General features: G+C 45.8%; 1 protein-coding gene across 2 annotated transcripts in view; it reads right to left on the reverse strand.

Moving 5' to 3' along the window:
- Nucleotides 1-13,924, reverse strand: part of LOC143300389 (C-Maf-inducing protein-like) — an 86,129-nt gene that overhangs the window by 19,188 nt on the left and 53,017 nt on the right. Inside the window, exons 9-10 of one of the 2 annotated variants that reach the window (XM_076614016.1) lie at nt 6,691-6,792; nt 3,234-3,398 (exon numbers count right to left, since the gene is read on the reverse strand). In XM_076614016.1, coding sequence (XP_076470131.1) covers nt 3,234-3,398; nt 6,691-6,792 — 267 coding nt within the window. The remainder of the gene's footprint in view (nt 1-3,233; nt 3,399-6,690; nt 6,793-13,924) is intronic. The other variant, XM_076614017.1, reaches the window with a different exon arrangement.

Consider the following 13,924-nt stretch of genomic DNA (forward strand, 5'->3'; position numbering starts at 1 on the left):
CACACACACACACACACACAAAGATAACCATCAAATCATGAACATACACAGACAGCAGCGAAATAACTACTGATGAGCACCATTAGAGTGAAACCGCAGGAGACTCCCATGGAAGAGACATATACATACATATATATATATATACGCACACACACATATATATATAGCACAGAACTGGTGCAGTGCCCGACACGATGAGATGGTGGTGGTGCACGATGACACACAGCCACACTCCAACATCCAACGCCTCGCCCCTACATACGTCGTCACTGTTCCTTACACTGTCACTGCTGTTCATGTCACCCATCTACACCAACCTCACCTCTGCATCACCATCACTCTTTACATTGGCAATAATTCATAACTTGATGTCACCCATTTATAACTTTACGTCATCCATCTACACCTCACCTCTACTTCATCATCACTCTTTACATCATCCATCTACACCTCACCTCTATATTGTCATCGCTCTTTACATCACCCATCTACACACCTCACCTCTACATCATCATCGCTCTTTACATCACCCATCTACACCTCACCTCAACATCATCACCGCTCTTTACATCACCCATCTACACCTCACCTCAACATCATCATCACCGCTCTTTACATCACCCATCTACACCTCACCTCAACATCATCATCACTCTTTACATCACCCATCTACACCTCACCTCAACATCATCACCGCTCTTTACATCACCCATCTACACCTCACCTCTACATCATCACTGCTCTTTACATCACCCATCTACACCTCACCTCTACATCATCACTGCTCTTTACATCACCCATCTACACCTCACCTCTACATCATCACCGCTCTTTACATCACCCATCTACACCTCACCTCAACATCGCTCTTTACATCACCCATCTACACCTCACCTCAACATCGCTCTTTACATCACCCATCTACACCTCACCTCTACATCATCACCGCTCTTTACATCACCCATCTACACCTCACCTCTACATCATCACCGCTCTTTACATCACCCATCTACACCTCACCTCAACATCGCTCTTTACATCACCCATCTACACCTCACCTCAACATCGCTCTTTACATCACCCATCTACACCTCACCTCAACATCACTCTTTACATCACCCATCTACACCTCACCTCTACTTCATCACCGCTCTTTACATCACCCATCTACACCTCACCTCTACATCATCACCGCTCTTTACATCACCCATCTACACCTCACCTCAACATCATCATCGCTCTTTACATCACCCATCTACACCTCACCTCTACATCATCATCGCTCTTTACATCACCCATCTACACCTCACCTCTACATCATCATCGCTCTTTACATCACCCATCTACACCTCACCTCTACATCATCATCGCTCTTTACATCACCCATCTACACCTCACCTCTACATCATCACTGCTCTTTACATCACCCATCTACACCTCACCTCTACATCATCATCGCTCTTTACATCACCCATCTACACACCTCACCTCTACATCATCATCGCTCTTTACATCACCCATCTACACCTCACCTCTACTTCATCACCGCTCTTTACATCACCCATCTACACCTCACCTCTACATCATCACTGCTCTTTACATCACCCATCTACACACCTCACCTCTACATCATCATCGCTCTTTACATCACCCATCTACACCTCACCTCTACATCATCATCGCTCTTTACATCACCCATCTACACCTCACCTCTACATCATCACCGCTCTTTACATCACCCATCTACACCTCACCTCAACATCGCTCTTTACATCACCCATCTACACCTCACCTCAACATCGCTCTTTACATCACCCATCTACACCTCACCTCTACTTCATCACCGCTCTTTACATCACCAATCTACACCTCACCTCTACATCATCACTGCTCTTTACATCACCCATCTACACCTCACCTCTACATCATCACCGCTCTTTACATCACCCATCTACACCTCACCTCTACTTCATAACCGCTCTTTACATCACCCATCTACACCTCACCTCTACATCATCACTGCTCTTTACATCACCCATCTAAACCTCACCTCTACATCATCATCGCTCTTTACGTCATCCATCTACACCTCACCTCTACTTCATCATCACTCTTTACATCATCCATCTACACCTCACCTCTATATTGTCATCACTCTTTACATCACCCATCTAAACCTCAATCCTACACTGTCATCGCTCTTTACATCACCCATGTACACCTCACCTCTACATCATCATCGCTCTTTACATCACCCATCTACACCTCACCTCTACATCATCACCGCTCTTTACATCACCCATCTACACCTCACCTCTACATCATCACCGCTCTTTACATCACCCATCTACACCTCACCTCAACATCATCACCGCTCTTTACATCACCCATCTACACCTCACCTCTACATCATCACCGCTCTTTACATCACCCATCTACACCTCACCTCAACATCACTCTTTACATCACCCATCTACACCTCACCTCTACATCACTCTTTACATCACCCATCTACACCTCACCTCTACATCATCACCGCTCTTTACATCACCCATCTACACCTCACCTCTACATCATCACCGCTCTTTACATCACCCATGTACACCTCACCTCTACATCATCACCGCTCTTTACATCACCCATCTACACCTCACCTCTACATCATCACCGCTCTTTACATCACCCATCTACACCTCACCTCTACATCATCACCGCTCTTTACATCACCCATCTACACCTCACCTCTCCGCTGTCACTGCTCTTCAGATTACCCGTTTGCACCTCCTCCCTACTTCGTCATCGTTCTTCACACCACCTATCCACACCTCACCCAGACAATGTCGCTGTTCTTTACATCACCCACTGTTCCAAAAAGCCAATCAGTCTGTATTATTTTAACACCATTTCCTTTCATTTCATCACCCCCCCCCCCCCAAAAAAAAAAAAAAAAAAAGAGGAAAATCATCATAAACCCCATCCCCCCTCCTCCCTCCCCCCCACCAAACTCCCCTCCCAATTCTCTTATCACTAAATCTCAATGGCTCTGTCTGTCAACCTCTGGGTCTTGCTAAAGGGGGGGAGACAAAAGCTGTGAATGTCCTGGCGTGTGTCTTGAAACAGCGTGTCGAGAAAAAAAAAAACGAAAAAAAAAAAAGTTGGAATATGAAGCGAGATAACGTGAGGCCACACAGTGATGGACACCACGGTGACGCTGAACTAATATCCAAGGTAACCTTTCTTGGCGGTTTTTTTTGCTGTTCAGTTTATGGAAGGCGTTACGTCTGCGCATAGGGCTGAATTCCAGACATATTTTCTCAATTGTCAGATTATCCGAATTGTCCACATCGCCATCTGTCTCAGACTCAGTCATGCTCCACTGTGTTAAATCCTGTTTATCACTGGAAACACACACACACACACACACACACTGGGCTTTTGTAGTTCCTGTGGAGTAAAATGCATCACCTGATCATCCCTAAAACTTAGAATTGTTAATCCTTACAACCCACACAACAACACAAATCATAACTCATTGCTGGGAAACAAGTATCTTCATCATTTTGGAAAAAAAAAAAAAAAAAAAAAGAAGAAGATTGATTCTAAGTTTGGTACACATGATTGTATGATTTATGATATGATATGATATAATATTATATATCATGTGATATTGTACGGATTCCTTCCATATTATTGTCTTTCCCCCCCCCCTTTTTTTTTTTTTTTTTTTTTTTTTAACAAGCCCAAAATCCGTAAATGAAAAGTTGTATTTATTCCATAAATGCTACTGATTACTATGACATATAGTTATTATGGAGTGCCAAGTATTGGTTTGATTATTTCCATGTTGTTTAGTTGATTGTGTAACTTATATACAAAATAAAACGGTGGTCGACCCAAGAAAGTCCGGGTAAAGTATCTTCATCATTTATGTCATCATTTTCCAGCTTTACTTTTTGGAGAGGTGGAAGGGGGGGGGGGGAAGGGGGTGAACAGGTATGATCTTGCTTACCTGTAAGAATGCTCTTAAATAAATCAAACAAATAAAAGCATACATATTATCCCAGAATCAATACATGTTATAAATCATGCGGAAAAGTCGCAGACAACCTTTTCTGATCAATGTGATCTGTACTACTTCTGGGGTGGGGGGAAATCTCAAAAGGCAAAAAGAGAAATCAAAAAGGGAAGCACAAATTAAAAAAACTACTTCTTCATCAGGACAGTGCCAACAAGAATGAAGAGTACTAACATTTTTAACATGTAAGAAAAAAGAAAAAAAAAAAAGAAAGAAAAATAAGGGGAAAAAAAACATGTACATATGTGCACACACATCAAGAATTATCTCTGCTTTCTCTCTCTCTCTCACATACAACCCTCTGCACACACCTCTCAGAACAGTCTGTGTGTTTGAACTGAAAAGAAAATATAAAGTGAATGCTACAGATACTGTGTTAATATACTAATTTATACACATGTACATGCCATCTATTGTTAATCTTGGTCAATGTACTAATCAGTTTACATCTGCATACCATCTATTGTAATCTTATGTCCAGTCGACTTCAAACAAAGAAAACACTGACAACCATATTCATGCACATTATAGAAGTTGTAATCTAAGAGAGAGAGAGAGAGAGAGAGAGAGAGAGAGAGAGAGAGAGAGAGAGGGGTGGGAGAAAAAAAAGGGGGGGGGGGGGGAGAGTGGAAAAGATAAAAAAAAAAAAAGACATATAAAAAAAAATAACAGACAGTATGTAAATATGAGACAGGGAGAGACAGACACAGAGAGAAAAGAGAGACAGAGACGGAGATGGGCACACAGAACAGCAAAAGAGGACAGAACGGTCTTGTAAGTGACGCGAGGAAGTTCCAGAAAGTAACAGTCAGAGAGGAGAAGGAGAGAGCCCGTGAGGGACTGTGTAAGCCATGCTTCATCCCCCATCCCCCGGGTGCAATAGCCGAATGGTTAAAAGCGCTGGACTTTCAATCTGGGGGTCCTGGGTTCAAATCTCAGTGCACCTGGTGGGTAAAGGGTGGAGATTTTTCCGATCTCCCAGGTCAACATATGTGTGCAGACCTGCTAGTGCCTGAACCCCCTTCGTGTGTATGCGCACGCAGAAGATCAAATACGCACGTTAAAGATCCTGTAATCCATGTCAGCGTTCGGTGGGTTATGGAAACAAGAATATACCCAGCATGCACACCCCGAAAACGGAGTATGGCTGCCTACATGGCGGGGTAAATAAATTAAAAAAAAACAAAACGGTCATACACGTAAAATGTTACATATCTGTCTGAGTGTTTATGTGTGTGCGTCTGAAATCTGACTGAATGACACAGGAAACGAATGACGAGCGCCCAGTGGCAGCCGTCAGTCGGCTCTACCCAGGTAGGCAGCCTGTGGTGCAAATGTCCCCGTGTATGTAAAGCGCTTAGAGCTTGGTCTCTGACCGAGAGGATAGGCGCTATATAAGTATCCACATCAATCAATCAATCAATCATCGCCATCCTGGCTGCTGGTACTGCTGCCTTCACACAACTCTGGCACTGTACTTCTATCCAAACACAGTAAAAAAAATAAAAAAACAAAAAAAAAACCACCCAAGGTCATCCACTGTCTTATAACACTTCTTTTTCTTCTTCTCTTCTTCTTCTCTGTGAAGAGGCATCAGGGCACTGCACAGAAGAACTGTTCACCAGATTCCTCCAACTCTTTTTTTTTTTTTGCTGCCCCATCATCTGCACCGTTTCAGTGGCATTACTCCCACGCCGCTCATTTAGATTCCCCCCATACACGGCCACACCCGGGTTCGTCCGTCGCAGTTCCAGCATCGGCAGCTCACAGGGAACCATCGATGTTAGGTCGCCAGGAGGCCACACACCAGAGGAGACCCTGCACTGCTGCTGAGTCACTTCGGTGGTGTTCAGTGGTGCCTGTTCTGTCCAACTCTTTGTCAGTTGTGTTATGTAGCTTGGGTCTCCACAAACATTCCCCCCACGCCCCCATCCCCCCCTGTCCATTCTTTAGTGTTGTCAGTCCATCATTTATCTATTTTTTCTTTCTGTCTTCCCCTCTGTCTGCCTTCCTCAACAGTTAGTTCCTTGGATGACTGTTTTAGCAAGGCTGTGATGGATCTAAGTCACATGGGCAAACCCAATGAAGTTGCCTCAACACATTTTCCACAGTTTGGGTTAATCTCTCTCTCTCTCACATGCACACACACACACACACACACATGCACGCACACACACACACACACGCACTCACACACACACACACACACACACTTACGCACGTACACACACACACACATGTTAATGAAAGAGTGTTGAGTGAGAGAGCTAAGAGAAAAAAAAGGAAGAAAAACAAAAACAAAAGTGAGGAGGAAAGAGCACACAATGTGCAAACTGAGAGTAAAACACACACACACACACATGACTTTTTAATCAAACTGCAAATAAATCACCACACACACACACACACACATCATTTTTACTATTATTACCAACTAATATAACCCTTTCCGCCGCCTCCCTCTCGGAGTCTCTCCTTCACCCCTTACCACACCATTCCTCCTCCCCCCCCCCCAACCCTTACCCTATCCCCCCCCCTCCATGCCCCCTCTCCTCCCCCACGGATCCCCCCCACCAAGGCTTGCGGCGCCACACAGCGTGGTGGTGTCCACTCACTTTTTCTTCTCCTCGTACAGGTTGTAGATGGCAGCCAGACACACGGCCACCAGGTTGGACAGTACCCGTGGATGGGGGCAGGTGCTGGCTGGCCCATGCATGCTGCAACACAGACACACAGACAGACACATGCACACGCACGCACACACACGCACGCACGCACACACACACACACACACACAGACAATGCTAACTGTTAATCATGCAAAACTGATGTTTTCTTTTTTTTCTTTGTCACTTTTTTTTCACTATATGTCTAAAGTATGAAAAACGAATCTGAACAAAAACACAACAATACAAATCACATTAAATCATAAGTAATAATAAACAACAACAAAAAACACCAAAAAATAACTATACAAATCACATCAAATCATACATAATAAGAGGCATCCACACACAAAAATAGCCACAAGACAACTCACATACATGTCCTTGGCGCAAAAAAGAAAACACCACAGTAAAAATGATAATAATAATAATAAGAAGAAGAAGAAGAAGCCTCGTGCCCTTCCATCCAGTCTGTGGATCAGACTGCTGTGCTGCTTGGTTGCTGGATCATTTTTTTAACTATGTGTATGACGGGCGCAATAGCCGAGTGGTTAAAGCGTTGGACTGTCAATCTGAGGGTCCCGGGTTCGAATCACGGAGATGGCGCCTGGCGGGTAAAGGGTGGAGATTTTTATGATCTCCCAGGTCAACACATGTGCAGACCTGCTAGTGCCTGAACCCCCTTCGTGTGTATATGCAAGCAGAAGATCAAATACGCACGTTAAAGATCCTGCAATCCATGTCAGCGTTCGGTGGGTTATGGAAACAAGAACATACCCAGTATGCTCACGCCCGAAAACGGAGTATGGCTGCCTACATGGCGGGGTAAAATCGGTCATGCACGTAAAAGCCCACTCATGTGCATACGAGTGAACGTGGGAGTTGCAGCCCATGAACGCAGAAGAAGAAGAAGAAGAAGAACTATGTGTATTGCTCTTCTGGAGCCAGTTGCATTGCTCAGACGGAAGAGCCTAGTATGGTCCTAACCCGCTACTAACTGTGTGCTGTATCAGTGTATGGAACTGACCAATGGTGTAGTTCGGTCAACACAGGCATTTAGTCACATGTAACTGTCAACAAGTTAGAACCAAGCAATGCAACTGGCACCTGGTCTCTCAAACAACATTAGAAAAAGAGATAGAAAGACAAAGTCGGAGATTAAAAAGAAAGAAAAAAAACAAAACATATATATATACTTACATACATACATACATATAACAGGGAGAGAGAGGGGAAGAGACTCTAGAGTGTGATGTGAGCATAAATCATACATATATCTTTGTATGTGAGAGTGTGTAAGTGTGCCTATATAAAAAATTTGAATACCATTACTTCTTGTGTGTAAACATATATATGCAACAGTAAGTACATGAGCGTATCGCAGAGTGAGTGTCACAAATGACTATGCATGCACATCTACATGTATACATGCACTCTTGACAACTGTGACCGGACAAAGAAATGATCACACACAAAACACAAAAGGAAATGAGTGGAAAAAAAGAAAAAAAAAAAAAAAGAAAAGAAAAAAAAGCGCCTTTTCTTCACATCCTGTAGTTTACAAATAAAAACTCTGACAAGTCCCACTTGACGCTGTGGTTCAAAGTCTCCTTCCTCCCTTCCTTGCCAAAAGCCCTGGTTATTTCTTTATTTATTTGTGTGTGTGTGTGTGTGTGTGTGTGTGTGTGTTATGGTGTAGTGTGTGTGTGGTGTGGTATGGTGTAGTGTAGTGTAGTGTAGTGTAGTGTAGTGTATGTGTGTAGTGTAGTGTAGTGTAGTGTAGTGTAGTGTGTGTGTGTGTGTGTGTTTGGTATGGTATAATGGTATAGTGTGTGTGTGTGGTATGGTGTAGTGTGTGTGTGTGTGTGTGTGTGTGTGTGTGTGTGTGTGTGTGTGTGTGTGTGTGTGTGGTATGGTGTAGTGTGTGTGTGGTGTGGTATGGTATGGTGTAGTGTAGTGTAGTGTAGTGTAGTGTAGTGTGTGTGTGTGTGTGTGTGTGTGTGTGTGTGTGTGTGTGTGTGTGTGTGTGTGTGTTTGGTATGGTATAATGGTATAGTGTGTGTGTGTGTGGTATGGTGTAGTGTGTGTGTGTGTGTGTGTGTGTGTGTGTGTGTGTGTGTGTGTGTGTGTGTGTGTGTGTGTGGTATGGTGTAGTTTGTGTGTGGTGTGGTGTGGTGTGGTGTGTGTGAGTGTGTGTGTGTGTGTGTGTGTGTGTGAATGGAGAGGGTGAGGGTGGGGGCCTGACCTGACTGGACCGGGACCTGGCTTGGTCAACTTAAAAAAAAAAAAAAAAAAAAAAACACTTCAAAACTGGTGACCTCAGATGGGGTGTAGGGGTGGGGGCAGGAGGTGGGAAGTAAGGGGGGTGGGGGTGGGGGTGGGGGAGAAGGAGGGGTGGACCGTGTAGGATCTCTGTGTGTTGCCAGTTATTTCTGGGGGTTTTTTTTTTTCCTTTTTTTTTTCTTTTTTTTTTTTTTGGTCATATGGTCTTCCACTTCCAGCCAGTCACACTGTTCCCTTCCCCCCCCCTTCCCCCCCCCCCCCCCCCCACCTGTCAGTCTCTGACATGGGTTGGCATAAACAGAGACTGTGAGATGGTCTGGAAAGAGACTGTAGATGGTCTGGAAAGAGACTGTGAGATGGTCTGGAAAGAGACTTAAGATGGTCTGGAAAGAGAATTACGATGGTCTGGAAGACTGTGAGATGGTCTGGAAAGAGACTGTGAGATGGTCTGGAAAGAGAATTACGATGGTCTGGAAGACTGTGAGATGGTCTGGAAAGAGACTGTGAGATGGTCTGGAAAGAGACTGTGAGATGGCCTGGAAAGAGACTGTCAGATGGTCTGGAAAGAGACTGTGAGATGGTCTGGAAAGAGACTGTCAGATGGTCTGGAAAGAAAATTACGATGGTCTGGAAGACTGTGAGATGGTCTGGAAAGAGACTGTCAGATGGTCTGGAAAGAGACTGTGAGATGGTCTGGAAAGAGACTGTGAGATGGTGACTGTGAGATGGTCTGGAAAGAGACTGTGAGATGGTCTGGAAAGAGACTGTGAGATGGTCTGGAAAAAGACTGTGAGAGTGCCTGGAAAGAGATGGTGAGATGCCTGAAAAGAGTGAGGTAGCCTGGAAAAAGACTGTGAGATGGCCTGGAAAGAGACTGTAGATGGTCTGGAAAGAGACTGTGAGATGGTCTGGAAAGAGACTTTGATGGTCTGGAAAGAGAATTACGATGGTCTGGAAGACTGTGAGATGGTCTGGAAAGAGACTGTGAGATGGTCTGGAAAGAGACTGTGAGATGGTCTGGAAAGAGACTGTAGATGGTCTGGAAAGAGACTGTGAGATGGTCTGGAAAAAGACTGTGAGAGTGCCTGGAAAGAGATGGTGAGATGCCTGAAAAGAGTGAGGGTGCCTGGATAGAGATGGTGAGATGGTCTGGAAAGAGAGTGAGATGGCCTGGAAAGAGATTGTGAGATGGCCTGGAAAGAGACTGTGAGATGGCCTAGAAAGAGACAGTGAAACTGCCTGAAAATAGTGAGATGGCCTCAAAAGAGATGGTGAGATGGCCTGAAAAAGAGACTGACATGAGACCCGATAGCCAGCCACACAACACTCCAACACACTCTGCAAGAAGACTGCTTTCTTTTCTTCCCGTTCCACTGACATTATCTTGTATTTCAAGACAGAACTCTGAACTGAGAGAGAGAGAGCGAGAGAGAGAGGCAGAGACAGAGACAGAGACAGACAGAGAGATGATCAAGTCAAATCAAATCATGTTTTGCTTATGGCCAAACTGACCGCAATCAAGACGTTCTGGGGGTGAACACCCATTAGTTCTTTAAAAAAAATATATTAACTCACTCAGTACGGTCAGTCCTCTCTTCTCCTCTACACAGACCCCTCGGATGTCCAGTGGGTGTCTCAATGACCCAACCTTTAGCTTCCGTCATCAGAATTGTGGTATTCTTTGTCAATATTCACCTCTTCAGTATGAGAGCCTTCCTCTTGCAATATTTTGATGGTGGTAATGGGGCTGAAACGCTGTTAACGTCTTCTCTTTCGCTGTTTGTATGGAGAGAGTTAAAAAGTTGAAGAGAACCCAACACAATGTTAAAAGGTTACTCAAAGCTCAGGGCTTGAGCATGAATGAAAAGAGAACCCCGTGATAACCATGACTTTGGCAAAGTTCCTGAGCTCACCAACAAAACACACTTATCCATAAATCATGATCATGTCATTATCACCTCCACTACCAGCAGCCCCATGAATAATGCCTTAGCTGTTGTTTTCATGCCACAGATCAGGCCCCATCCCCCCCAGACAATATTACCACACGAACCCCCCCACCACACCCTCCACCCACCCCCAATCCCACCCACCCATATCCTCCTCCTGAAATACCAAACAGCCACAAGGTGATTTTTTTCTCTCTTTTTTTCATGACCATCTCTGTGAAGCAACCATTCTGTCACTAAGGGTCACTCTGGTCACCAACCAGTCAGCTCACAACCACCACCAGCCAGTGACCCGCCATTAATACCTTGCCACTCCCCTCCCACCAACTCCCCCCCCCCCCCCCAACCCATCCCTCCAGCTCCCCCCTGTGTGGCCAGCAGCATCAGCAGTGACTGCAGCAGGGGGAGGGTAGGATGGTGGCTGGCTGGGTGGGTGGGTGTTTAGGGGTGGAGGTGGAGGTGGTGGTGGCAGGGAGCCATCAAATGATGGAAGGTCAGTGGGGGCAGACCCCAATAATGCTGATGGACTAATGCAGCCTGCAGGAGGGTTTGTGTGTGTGTGTGTGTGTGTGTGTGTGTGTGTGAGGGTGGGTGGGTGGGTGAATGGGTGGCGGGATAGTTTGGAGAAGGGGTAGGAGGTTTGCTATTGATCTGATGCCCACCCCACAATACCACTGCCCCCACCCCTCTCCCACACCTCCCATCCCTGCAACTGGGCAGCGACAGGTCAATGATCACAATCAATGGCCAGGCCCCGCACACCACTAAGCACCATTAGCAACATGCTTTCACAGACACACCAGCAGCTTCTTCCAAAGCAGATGGACAGTCATAAACCAACTGCTTTTAGGCAGGTGGACAGACAGACTGAGAGAGAGAGAGAGAGAGAGAGAGAGACAAACAGACACATACATAAAGAAAATATGGGCAGATCAACAGAATCTCAGAGAGAGAGAAAGAGAGAATATATATATATATATATATATATATATATATTCATATATATACATTCAGACAGAGCAGATAATACACATGTGTGCAGACAAAAACACATTTACGTGCTCAAATTACAGGAAAACCAACAGCAAACCAGGAAAAAGGAGCAGAGATGCAGACCACATCTCAAAGGATGACCACTGCCCCATGCACCCCAAGTTCTTGTTCCTTCTCCTCTACCCAGATGCAGACCACATCTCAAAGGATGACCACTGCCCCATGCACCCCAAGTTCTTGTTCCTTCTCCTCTACCCAGATGCAGACCACCTCTCAAAGGATGACCACTGCCCCATGCACCCCAAGTTCTTGCTCCTTCTCCTCTACCCAGATGCAGACCACCTCTCAAAGGATGACCACTGCCCCATGCACCCCAAGTTCTTGTTCCTTCTCCTCTACCCAGATGCAGACCACCTCTCAAAGGATGACCACTGCCCCATGCACCCCAAGTTCTTGCTCCTTCTCCTCTACCCAGATGCAGACCACATCTCAAAGGATGACCACTGCCCCATGCACCCCAAGTTCTTGTTCCTTCTCCTCTACCCAGATGCAGACCACCTCTCAAAGGATGACCACTGCCCCATGCACCCCAAGTTCTTGCTCCTTCTCCTCTACCCAGATGCAGACCACATCTCAAAGGATGACCACTGCCCCATGCACCCCAAGTTCTTGTTCCTTCTCCTCTACCCAGATGCAGACCACCTCTCAAAGGATGACCACTGCCCCATGCACCCCAAGTTCTTGTTCCTTCTCCTCTACCCAGATGCAGACCACCTCTCAAAGGATGACCACTGCCCCATGCACCCCAAGTTCTTGTTCCTTCTCCTCTACCCAGATGCAGACCACATCTCAAAGGATGACCACTGCCCCATGCACCCCAAGTTCTTGTTCCTTCTCCTCTACCCAGATGCAGACCACATCTCAAAGGATGACCACTGCCCCATGCAGCCCAAGTTCTTGTTCCTTCTCCTCTACCCAGATGCAGACCACCTCTCAAAGGATGACCACTGCCCCATGCACCCCAAGTTCTTGTTCCTTCTCCTCTACCCAGACGCAGACCACATCTCAAAGGATGACCACTGCCCCATGCACCCCAAGTTCTTGTTCCTTCTCCTCTACCCAGATGCAGACCACATCTCAAAGGATGACCACTGCCCCATGCACCCCAAGTTCTTGCTCCTTCTCCTCTACCCAGATGCAGACCACCTCTCAAAGGATGACCACTGCCCCATGCACCCCAAGTTCTTGTTCCTTCTCCTCTACCCAGATGCAGACCACCTCTCAAAGGATGACCACTGCCCCATGCACCCCAAGTTCTTGCTCCTTCTCCTCTACCCAGATGCAGACCACATCTCAAAGGATGACCACTGCCCCATGCATGGCAAGTTCTTGTTCCTTCTCCTCTACCCTCCCTGTCTCTTTGCCAAGCCCCTGCAGAACAGCTCATCTGACCCATGATGTGTATTGCATTCGCACAGCTTTTGTTGGCTTGTTTGCTCATTCTTTTTCAAATATCATCATACTGTAAGGTCCCACATTAACTTGGCATAGGAGCATTTTATTCATACCTTAGGCCCAACACTCGGCTTATATCACAGACTGACATCAGTTTACATTTGGGCCAACAGCAAAGTGAGAGCTGTATTATTATCAATGGTTTCTCCAGTCAATGGGAAATCATTTTACAGCTTAGTCTTTTGTGAAGGATTATGACTCTCAAACTAGGAGGCAAAATTGCACTGGCTCTTAGTGCTGCAGCCTCGTGGGCTGGTTGGCCTTTGGGAACCATCCCAACGCCGACTGTCCTAAAACCCTCTTGGCCGAGAGAGTGGGGATGTAACTTGGGCAAGACACTCTCCACTATAATCAAATTCTAGCCCAAATAGTTGGAACAGCAGTTGCCTCCTCTGCTGTTCTGATGGTCATAGTCGGACACGACTGACTATCATATAATAACC

The sequence above is a fragment of the Babylonia areolata genome, chromosome 26 (assembly GCF_041734735.1).
Source record: "Babylonia areolata isolate BAREFJ2019XMU chromosome 26, ASM4173473v1, whole genome shotgun sequence".
Classification (NCBI taxonomy): Eukaryota; Metazoa; Mollusca; class Gastropoda; order Neogastropoda; family Buccinidae; genus Babylonia; species Babylonia areolata.